Raw genomic sequence first — 12,041 nt, forward strand, 5'->3', positions numbered from 1 at the left:
TAATGTGGCAATAAATAATGTGAAATAGAAATATTGTTGTTTTTTGTTATCCGAAAATGCCTGAAGAAAAAAAAATTCCCCATCCCTCACCAATTATCTGGAAACAATATAATTACTGTTGAAGAGTTTTTAAACAATACCCAAAAAGCGTTTTTTTTTTTTAATTTTGTTAACCGATATATTTATTTTTTTGCGCTGGATGGCTTTCATTTTACTAGGTGTCCTGTTCTAGAAGAATTGGTTTTTATTCATTTTTGTCAATTCCTAAGCAGCCGGGGTTGGACAATTATCACACATACATGACGAAATTCAGTCTGCAACCCGCTAAGATTAACATTTCCATGCGAATGCGAACTTTTTTATTTGATTTAAATGTATTTCAAGAGTTTCCAATTGTTAAGTTTTTACAAGATTGACTTCCTTTTGAACCTTTTCTAATAATTTTATTCTAATAAAATTTCCCGCGCAAAAATTCAATTTTCGTGCGGTTTGATGAAGTGTAATTCATAAGGATAAAAGTATTGATACTTTTGAATTAATACTACCCCATTTTTTGATTTTTTGAAACCAGTGCTGTTAATCGTTTTATTAAGCGACGTTTAACTTAAGGGTAATTCTCCGCCAACTCACACAGCAGTTGCCCCAACCCCTCTTCGATTTGCGTGAAATTTTCTTTTAAGAGGTAACTTTTGTCCCTGATCTAGGCTTAGTGATTTTTTACGCTCGAAAATGGCAAATTTCACGGGGACCTCAATTTCAAAACACAAAATTTCACGCAAATTTCGCGGAACTTGAAAAATGCTAAAATAACTCTGAAAATCCTATGTTTAAATCATAGAAACTAATTTTTATGCTTCATCATATATTATTCTTCAATAAACTAAAAAAAAATTCAGTAAGTTAGAATGCGACACACAAAAAATTCTCCTAATTTTTCAAAAAAACATATTCCTCCTGGTTTTTGGATGGTCTCTATATAAATTTTGAAACAAAATGTAGGGCACGCGTAATCTCATTTACTGAACTGCTTTTTTAATATTCGACTAATAAAGCTAAAATGATTCGCTAATTTGCTTCTGTTGTATCATTTTACGTTTTACTGAATTTCATATCAAAGCAAGATTTAACAATCTTGTCCAGTCAAAATGAGTAAAATAAATTGAATTTTCTACGACATTTAGCCCATTCAACCAAATTTTTTTAGGGGTTTTAGCTCACCTTTCAAAAACTAAATTTAAAATCAATTTGTAAAAATAATAAGAAAACAAAAAAGGAGTATTTTTAAACTTTCACGGGAGTCATCCACTCTAGTAAACAAATATCGTTAAAACTAAACAGGCCCAAAAAAAAATAAGTTTATGTTTAAAAAAAAGATATGTTTTTAAAAAGTGATTTCAAAGATAAAAAATACTCTTCATTTTATCATGAATAAAACGAAGCTTGATTTTTTTATAATTTCTTTCAAAAGTATACCTTGCAAATAAAATAGCAGTTAATTTTTTTTAACAGCCAATGAAAATATTACTAAATTTAGTTAGTTTCTAAAAAAACTCAAAAATCTGAACATATCTTCAAATGGTTTATGTCAACTTGACATACATATATAATCAAGCTATTTAATTGAAAACTAATAAAATTTAATTAAATAGTCTTTTTAAATGAAACATTTATTAAATTGTTATTTAAATAAATGATTTAAGAAAATTGATAAATTTCACGAATTTCACGCCGTCCACGAAATCGTCTTAAATCACTAACCGTATATTAGTTATTATCCCAGGGTATTCACTCGCTTAATTCTACAGTAGTTTATAAGATTATTTTTATTCCTTTTTGAATTTGATAAATTATTTTGAGAAAAATCGTTACATTTTCACACAAACATAAAATTTCACGGGATTTCGCGGAAAAAGCCAAATTTCGCGGATTTCACGCTGTCCGCGAAATCGTGAAATTTCACTAACCCTACTGATCACGAATCCGAGGTCTGTTTTTTGATATCTCGTGATGGAGGGGTGGTACGACCCCTTCCATTTTTGAAAAAAAGACATGTTTTTTCAATATTTTGTAGCTCGAAATGGTGATGAGGTGGAAATTTGGTGTCAAAGGAACTTTTGTGTAAAATTGGACGCCCGATTCGATGGCGTACTCAAAATTAAGAAAAAAAGTATTTTTCACTGGAAAAAATATCAAAAAAGTTTAAAAAACTCTGCCATTTTCCGTATTTCCGTATTTCTGAACATGTCATTTTAAGAGATTTTTTTTTATATTTTTTTCGAATCTACATTAACCCAGAAGGGTAATTTTTTCATTTAAAACAAAAATTTTAATTTTAAAATTTTGTGTTTTTTTCAAATTTTGCAGGGTTATTTTTTAGAGTGTAACAATGTTCTACAAAGTTGTAGAGCAGACAATTACATTTTGATACATACACATAAGGGGTTGGTTGTAACCAACACGAGTTATCGCGATTTTACGAAAAAAATGTTTATTGGAAATAGTGTTGAAGTATACAAAGTAAAAAATTGTGTAAATTCAGAAGGTGTAATTTTGGAAGGTTGAATATTACCTCAATTATGATGTAACTTTACCTCAATTTACACTCCAAAAGTGACATTGCAACAGAAAAGTGGTAGAATTACTAATTTCAGAGGTAAAATTTCTGATATAAAAATGTACCCCTTCCCAGATTTAATGTTACAGTCATCCCACAAATTCGGTACACTTTTGTGATTATTTGTCAATAGCATGCCAAATGTAGCATTTCTGTCGACCCTACTATTTTTGGGACCTTCATTTGGATATTCTCTTGCTATTTCACTAGTAAAAGTAGTTCTTTTTGAACAAAAAACTTAATTTTGAGAATATTTTAACCTGAGCAGCAAAATACTGCCTCCAAATTCCTGTTCCATAATTGTGGGATGTTATTGTGCCTCCCACAATTGTGAAACACCTGAATTAAACAGATATTTTCACAAAAAAAGTTATCAGACCATTCATAAAACATTACTAAGCTTAAGCTTCATTGGTTTCAGTGTGTGAAGTGATTATTTTGAAGAAAATACAGTGAGTCAAATATTTGTTCAAGCAAAACATTCTGACCCAGGACGGTACAGAAATTCTCAGCACGAAAAGTGAAAATTTCAAATTTCAGACTAGGGACTCGTAATCGGGCTGTAGTGGACGAAATTGGATTCTTCAAATTGCAAGAGGTGGGTTTTTTGTCCTCTATCTGACCACCACAAAATTTCCCCCCGAGGGGTTAAACCGGTTCCGGGACAATCCGGATTGTTTAACGGTATTGTTCTGAACGGGTGTGGGACATTTTGCCGAATTAAAAAAACGGTTTGAGAATACTTCTGTGAGTTTATAAACTAATTTTTTGATAAGTTTTACTTAAAAAACTAAATTTAAACCAATTTTTAATATAAACTAACTAAACAAAGTTATCAGAAGTTCAAAGTTGTCACAAACTGGCTAGAGGTACTAGTGTTTGACACAGAAACAACATTTCATAAATGAACTCCCTTAAATCGATCAGATTTTGTACTTTTCTTAGGGGTACGGACAATTATTTGACCTATTTTTTTTACTTTTTTCAGTAAACTATTTTTGTATTTTTTAGAATACGTTTTTTGCAAATCCAATGACAGTGTCTTAAAGAGGACATTCTGCCGTCGATTGATGTATACACACTCAGAATGAATTTTCGACTTCGGCAGAAATATCTGCCGAACGTGCTCGGCAAGGTGATATTCTTCCGAAATCTTGGCAGAAAATTCATTGTCCCAAAATTCTCGGTTAAATTCAACCGATAGTTCGGCAGATCTAAGCAAAATGCCGAAGTTCGTCAGTTAAATTTAACGAAAATCTCGGCATGTCCAAAATCTACCGAGTTCGGCAATTCAACTGTCAAATTCGCTAGAAAGTGCCGAGCTGTTCGGTTAGATGTTGAGGTAGCCATATTTGTTTTCGATATGAGTAGTGCTCACTGAACTAAGTTCCGGAGCTTTGGATAAATCGGGATTTATACTTGAATTTCTACAGGATTTCTGCTTGGATTTCTACTTGAAAGGTAAACATTTTTAATAACATCTGTTAGGGAAAATAATATCTAATGGGTCTTTCATTTGCAGCTTTTACCAAGGAAATGCATGACGATGGCGCTTGGTAGAAGTATAGGATTCATTCTGGTTCAGATTGTATTAGATTATACATAAAAAGAGCAATAAAAATAAAAAGCATGCATGCATATTGTTTTACAGCTTTAAATTAATTGCGAGAATCTCGATTTGGTTTTATTATGATAAATGCCGAGATTTTCGGTTGAATTCGTTTCAGGGATGCCGAGATTTTCGGCACAAAAAAGCTGGCCGTCAAAATTATTTTTGCCGAGACTTCGGCAGTTGAATTTTCTGCCGAACTCTCTGCCGAGCGCTCAGTTGTTCTGTTTTCGGCAGAATTCTGCCGAAGTTCGGCATAAAAAACTGAGTGTGTAAAACATGGTACTTAAGTCGAATTTCATGTACTTTTATATCACAAACATTTTCCGTACGGGGGGGTACGGACAAATATTCGACTCACTGTATGTACTACAAGGGTCAATGTTTTTCTTTGAAAACTTGATATAAAACGGAAAAAATTACATCAATCGAAAAGCTTTCACAGGAAGGTAAAAGCGAATTATTATGTTCAATTATCGGTTAGCTACACACTAAAAAATAATGGAAATTTGGAAGGTGTAATTTTGGAAGGTTGAGGGATGACTATACCATGACTTCTTTACTGTGTATAATAACAATTACAATTGCTATATACATAATTACAATTGCTATATACAGGATTGCATTAATGTCAACGAAAAGACTAAATTGTTTAGGCGCAGCAAACTTGCTTCTAGAACAAATCAATATCGATCTCAACAAGTTCAATTTCTGCATGACTTTTTGTTTTAAGCTGATCTACTTCACTAAAGTTTCAAAAACCTCTATTTTTTTCTCAATAATGACGATGATTTCGCTTTCCGGTAAAAACAAGTGCTTATTATCTCAAAATAGCTCTCCGAGTTCCGAGCGTATTCGATGACGCCGAGCCGCAGTATTTATAGATTTCGAGCCTCTTAATCAATTAAGCAAATGGTACGATTTGGCAGCTTTACCCGGCCCGGTTTCCACAATTTTCCATTCCAACTGCTTCCCATCCTCAACAAAGCAGCAGCAGCCTCTTTAAACTTGTTACGTACGTGCGTTTTCTCTTGGCGTTTCAGTACAGAAGGTCGTAACCGGCGAAGATCAGTTCTGCTGCAGAATTAACCTGTAGCCGAAAGTGGGGGTCAGCAGCAGGTGGTCTCTGGAAAGTTCTTTTTTTTCAGAAATTTTGTGAAAAAGCACTTAATTATGCAAAATCCAGAAATGTACTATAACCAACCGAGAGGAAAAATGGAAACGACTGAGAGAATAAAGCACGAAACGATCGAGAGCATTTTACTCTCAAGTGCATCACCCGTAAAAAAAAATAATAATGTCAACAACTGAATTCGATTTTGTGATCAATTTGTGATCTTTATGTTTAGTTTAGTTGGTTTACGTAGATCGTCGCCATATGCCTCTCAAACGAAATCGAGGCCATTTTGCTCTTAACCGCTTGCTGTGGGTGTAGTTTAAATTTTAAAAGCGAGCGTTTTTTTAGTTTTCCAGAGATTTGCTCATCATCTTCTTTTGCGTCTTCTCCTCTAAATTTTGAACACGTATTGTTTTGACCGATGCAGGTTGATCGCGGCACCGGAAAACAACGCACTTTCTGCCGGGGATTTGCGCACATACCCCCCTTCGACTGACCCCTTCCACATCCTTGATTCAAAAATATAGACAATTAATCGCAATTTCGGAAACCGAGAGCTGCCGATCAAGAACATGCCAGAACTTTAGTACTTGGCGAGGATTCAGCGGTGATGTACGTGTTTGAAGACTGATCTTCAACTTGGTGGGAAATTGTGCAAGTGGAAAATTGGGTGAAAATCAATTTCAGCAGTTGAAAGCATGCAGAGTGCATTTGAAAATGCAACCTTCGAGGTTGCTCAAAACTGGAACGAAAGTTCCAGTTCATCGTACTTGCACGAAAAGTGGAATGCTTTTCTCGATGTAGTTGGTGAGTGATTTCTAAACCTAGTTGGGGTTTGCATTGAAACAATGTTAGGAGTTCACAAAATTTCTACCGTCAACTGGGAAGAACGTATTCCTTATATTAAACCATCCATACTCAAATTTTATCAAGTCAAAAAAAGTTCTACTGCTATAGAAACTGTTAATATTCTTGATGACAAATCTCATCCCCAGGTGACAACCCGGACCACGTGTACGTCTGGGGCCTCACAATCTGGACATACGGCTGGTTCTGGCTCATCGGTGCCATCTTCCTTCTTATGGACCTAACCGGGTGGCCTGCCTTCATGCGAAAGTACAAGAACCAACCCGGCACCAACGAACCTCCCGAGTGGGCCAAGCTAAAGCGCCTAGTGACACGAGTGGCCCTCAACCAGTTCGTGTACGGAGTTCCGTTCGCCTATCTGACCTATTACGTGCGCAAGATGACCCTCGAAATGCCCGACATTCGGCAGCTGCCCACGATCGACGTGTTCCTGCGGGACTTTGCGATCTGTGTCGTGACCTGGGAAATGGGCTTCTACTACAGCCATCGCTTTCTGCATGCCGGATTCTGGTACAAGTACATCCACAAGGTCCACCACGAGTGGTCCTCGCCGGTGGCATGGTCCGTCATGTACTGCCATCCGTTGGAGTTTATCCTGAGCGATCAGATCCCGATCTTCATCGGACCGGCCATCTGCAAGAGTCATCCGGTGACTATTGCTGTTTGGTTTCTGTATGTCGTGGTGGACACCGTTGTGGACCATTCCGGCTATCATGTTCCGTTTTTCCTCTACTCGAGACAGCACGACTATCACCATGAAAAGTGAGTTAAGCTTGATTTCTATCCTTTTGTGCATTTACCATCACAAACTGTATTCATTTCAGATTCAACGAAAACTTCGGAGTGTTCGGTTGGTGCGATTCCTTGCATGGAACCAACAAGAAATATCTCCAAAAAATACGAAGTGATAAAAAATCGGTCAAATTTACGCAAGAGCCAGATTCCAAAGAGCAAAAAGATCGATAAAAACTACTTAAGCCTAAGAAAATAACGTGGTACAACTTTCCTTAGTTCGTAAGTCTTGTCGAAGGAATATCTCAAATGTTATAAAAAGTTATAAATAAAGCAATTAGGTGTAAGGACATAGTTAAAATATTACATGCAAATGTTATGAGCACTTTTGATCAATTCTCCTCGAACCGTGAACCTAACCGACTCTATGGCTTCCCGGGCAGACGGTAATAACAAGATTCATGCCATTTCAATAATAAATACTGTTAAAATAACAAAGGTGTTATGGAAAATTCTCGCAAAATCCATTTTTGCATAAGGGTTTAATAACAGTTTTGTTATTGGTCATAACAAAATTTGTTATTGGTCTGATATTGGTTGAAAGCCAAAACAACTTTGGAATAACATTTGTTGTTATGGAAAAATAACTGCAACTGTTATTGGGATGATCAAATAGTTGTTAAAATAACAAAAAAAAAACGAAGATTTGTTCGAAGAATAACTCAAAATGTTATTCGTCTGTTATTACAATAACAATCCAATAACAAAAAAATCATAACGGCGAATAACAAAACTTGTTATAAATAACATAAAATGTTATTGGCCTAGTATTTTCAAACATCAAAAAATGTTATTCCGAAGTTATTTCCGTCTGCTCGGGTTAATGGTTGCGGTAAACAAAGAATGACTTGAATCAAGTGGGATCCGAATGAGCACCTTTGGATTTGTGGTTTGCACACTAAAAAATGTGGAATTTTACATTTGAGGTAATCGTTGTAATGTAATCGTATTTTTGATGTTGAGTTAGGTTTATTTTGACGTAAATCAATAAAATTCCCGCTGGTTTTCATTTGCATAGTGCGTGACGTAAAATTACATCACAAATAACCTATTTTGTGATAAATTCGATCCAAATAACTGGAGCATCAAATTGGATGTAATTTTACATAAAATAAAACCCGATTTCACGCACTTCAGCCCCTACATGTTTGTCAGATTGGTGAAACGTCAAAACGTCAGCAATCTTTCACGTCGAAAAGACAGAAACTTCAAATCTAGATTAAATTTTCAAAAGGTCCTATCTGCATAGGAAACTCATGACTCACAGGTTGTTTTGAAAATTTACTCTAGAAATTTAAATTGAATCTTTCGAAATCTAGATTTTTTTGAAGCGGTCCTACAAGCTTTGGCATTCCCTATGTTTATAGAACTTTTTCAAATAAAACTGTAGAAATCGCTATTTTCATTTTATGTTTTATTTGCCTTCTAAATATCTGGATCCAAACTGAAAACCTTTTGTCAAAATTGCTGTAGCGTTTAATAAAAAACGTTACTTAATCCACCTTTAGGTGGTTGGTGCCTTCCTCGCAAATTTTTATCAAAATATCTGAGATCCAACCTAAAAAAAAAACTTTATTAAAAACACTAAAGTCCTTATAACTATTGATAGGGTTGTCAGATCTTCAATCTTTTAGGCTTGTTGGAAAGGTCTTTTGATTACCTATTGAACGGCCCGAGCGGTTTAGGCTTTCAGGATTTTTGTGATATTTACTTGTAGAGTCAAAACAGATCAGTAAACTTCACTTATTTGTATATTACACTTTTTAAAGATTACATTTTTTTGCGGTAACACTCTCAACTTTTACGCGCACGATCACCTCACTCAACTATTTGTTGCTAATTTCATTAAGACCTTCGTCGAGCCAATTCTCTACGTTGAAGCCAGACTTGTCCTCCAGACCTCTTCGCCGAGCCATGCCAGACCCGAACTCCTAAGTCCCGGGTGGACTCTTCACGGCGGCTAAGTCCCGGCGGACTCTTCACAGCGGCTAAGTCCCGGCGGACTCTTCACAGCGGCTAAGTCCCGGCGGACTGCGGCCTCCACCGCTAAGTCCGGCTGGACTGGGGCCTCTGCTACTGGTGGCTGCTGGCGGGTCCGGCTGGTCTGGGGCTTCTTCAGGATCTGGAACTGGACTGGGCTTGAACTGGCTGGAACTGACTGGAACTAACTGGAACTAACCGCCCTCCTCAAGAATTTTGGGGTTTTTATAGTCAGTCCCCGAAAACTCTACTAAATTTTGTTCTACTAAAAGTGGTCCGTTTCGATGAGAAGCATCGATGAACCTCATGAATTAAATTATGCAGACCTCTGCAATTCTTCATGACTTTCCGTATGGTGTAGTGAGTACACCTCAAAATCGGAATCATGGGTTCGAACCATTGTCGTGAAACTTTAAATTATGTTATTGGAATATCAAAATTATGTTCCTAAAACATTCTCAAAATGTTGGTCAATAATGAGAAGGTCGAATTCTCCATTGAACAAACATGCCAATGAATTTGGTTAAGCCACACCCTCAATTTCCCCTGTGTAATAACATCGCACATTCATAATTGAAAGCTTAACCATTTTTTTGATTGCCTAACAATTGGCGAAATTTAATAAAGGGCTTTTCAGGTGAGGATGACTCATGATCCACACCTGTACATAAGCTTAATTATTTGTCGCGCAACGCGAGTCGACGGGTAAAATTATTTATGCTTGCGTAAGCGCGCATGGTCAGAACTGTGGTGAGGTTCGAAAAATGGACAAATTTAATGATTTAAATTTGAGGTCGCTGCACTATCCAACGATGGGTCGCATGACAACGAACGATATTTGAGATCCGGCCTCAAAAAAGTGTATAAATAGCACTTAAGTGCTCATAACATTTGATAGGGTAGTCAGATCTTCAATCTTTTGAACGCGTTGGAAAGGTCTTTCAAATACCTTTCTTACAATATATAGCATGACGGGTTTTCTTACAAAAACCACCCTTTTTTACAATATTTCAAACCGAGTTTCAAACTGTTGCCAAATCGTTTTTTTACGCATAACTTTTGAAGTACTTTTCTAAACTTCATAATATTAACTACGGTCTTGTGGGACCCCATGACGGATCGACCCCAAAACGGTCCAAATCGGTTCAGCCAGTCCGGAGATAATCGTGTGCATATTTTTCGGTGCACGGACTAACAGACATACACACGCACAGACATTTGCTCAGAATTTGATTCTGAGTCGATAGGTATACGTGAAGGTGGGTCGTCGAGGTTGATTTAAGAAGTTAATTTTTCGAGTGATTGTATAGCCTTTCCTCATTGAGATGAGGAAGGCAAACATTGATCGCTCTACAACATTGCCTCGAATGCGAAATTTCTACTCGAAACTATGTGTTCGATTGTTGAGGCAATGGAGCACTTCCATTCAAGCAGTTTTTGCTTTTTTGTACAATGTATTTCTTATGGGTAGGCTTAGTGATATTTCACGCTAAAAAAATGCTATTTTCACGGGGACTACTATCCGAATACACAACATTTCACGAAAATTTCACGGAACTTGAAAAATGCTATAATAACCAATAAAATCTTATGTTAAACAACCGGAATGGTTTTTGTACACTTAAATTTATATAACACGCAGAAAAATAAGGCATATTTGAATCAACAAAACATTTTGTTGATTTGAAAATCAAGATTTTTGTTGAATCAACGCTAAACGTCAAAGCAACTTTTTCAAAACAACAAAAGACTTTCGTGGAATTGAGAAAATCAAGGTTTGTTTCAACACAAAATCGGCGTTGATTATATTCAACAATTTTTTTTTTTTTTTTTGAAACAAACCTCGTACAGGCTGATCCTACAAAACATTTTTCTGCGTGAAGGCATGAGGAGCGGCCGTGGCTGACTGGTTACGGTGTCCGCTTTCTAAGCGAATGGCCCTGGGTTCGATTCCCATCTGCACCCAACGAGAAAGTATAGCAAATATGAATCTTGAAATTCTGAACATGAAGTCGCTTGAGTCGGGGCTCGATCCCCCGTCCTTTGGATCGGTAAGCAAAAATGCTAAGGGACCATCCATAAACCACGTGGACACTTGGGGGGGGGGGGGGGTTTGGCGATTGTCCACGGTCCATACAAAAAAGTTTTTTTCTGTTTGGGCAATTGTCCACGAAGGGGGGGGGGGGGGTTGAGACTTCCAAAAAAGTGTCCACGCGGTTTATGGCGCTCGGCTAGCCAGCGTAGAAATGGGTCACCGAAGCTCGGCAGAGCTAACACCTTCCAAATGCCTATGCGAATTATTTGCATGTATAGAATGTAGATCTAAAAATACATGGAAACAACTCAATTTGTAAGAAGCGGCCGCGTGGTCCCGTTTGGTTGGTTGCTCACACACACACACACTTAAATTTTTATTAGGCATATAAGCCAAATGATTTTCAAGCTAAAAATTTCCAGTTTTCACGGAGACTATCAAATCATATAATAAAATTTCTTGGGCACTAAGAAAAACTAAAATATTCAGAACATATTTATTTTTATATTACAATAATATTACTAAGTCATATTTATGTTTAATTTTCACATGCTGTGATTATTTGATGATACACCTTAGCCGGGATTCGAACTGACGACCTTTGGATTGTGAGTCCAACTGCCTATCCGCGACTCTACAGAGACAGAACCCAGGGAGACGACTCCTACACCTGGACCGAGATCTCGTCTCGAAAAATGCCACCGGGTCCGCCGTCTGGGATCGAACCCAGGCCGACTGGGTGAGAAGCAAACACGCTTACCTCTACACAATGGGTCCCGGACGATATAAGACTCAAATTGTATAATTTGTAAAGATTCCTGCAAAAAAAAAAGACAATTGTGTTTTTCATGAAACAATACAAACCTTTGGATAATCGAGTCTGGACTGTACACAGTTTTTAAACGAAATAATTCTGAAAATACAAAAGAATATAATTCTGATAGTATTTATAGAGAAGTAATATTAATCACACAAGGCAAACAACTTTGAAAAACAAAATGGATTTTTTCTTCAACTCTGTTGCAAT

At 36.6% G+C, this 12,041-nt stretch overlaps 1 protein-coding gene across 1 annotated transcript; it reads left to right on the forward strand.

Moving 5' to 3' along the window:
• The first annotated feature begins 5,765 nt into the window (after positions 1 to 5,765).
• Positions 5,766 to 7,296, forward strand: LOC120431496 (fatty acid hydroxylase domain-containing protein 2-like). Its single transcript, XM_039596601.2, has 3 exons — positions 5,766 to 6,147; positions 6,336 to 6,969; positions 7,032 to 7,296. Exons 1-3 carry the CDS (start codon positions 6,039 to 6,041, stop codon positions 7,171 to 7,173), a joined length of 885 nt encoding a protein of 294 aa, XP_039452535.1. The 5' UTR covers positions 5,766 to 6,038; the 3' UTR covers positions 7,174 to 7,296.
• The last annotated feature ends 4,745 nt before the right edge of the window (positions 7,297 to 12,041 follow it).

The sequence above is a fragment of the Culex pipiens genome, chromosome 3 (assembly GCF_016801865.2).
Source record: "Culex pipiens pallens isolate TS chromosome 3, TS_CPP_V2, whole genome shotgun sequence".
In the NCBI taxonomy this organism is placed as follows: Eukaryota; Metazoa; Arthropoda; class Insecta; order Diptera; family Culicidae; genus Culex; species Culex pipiens.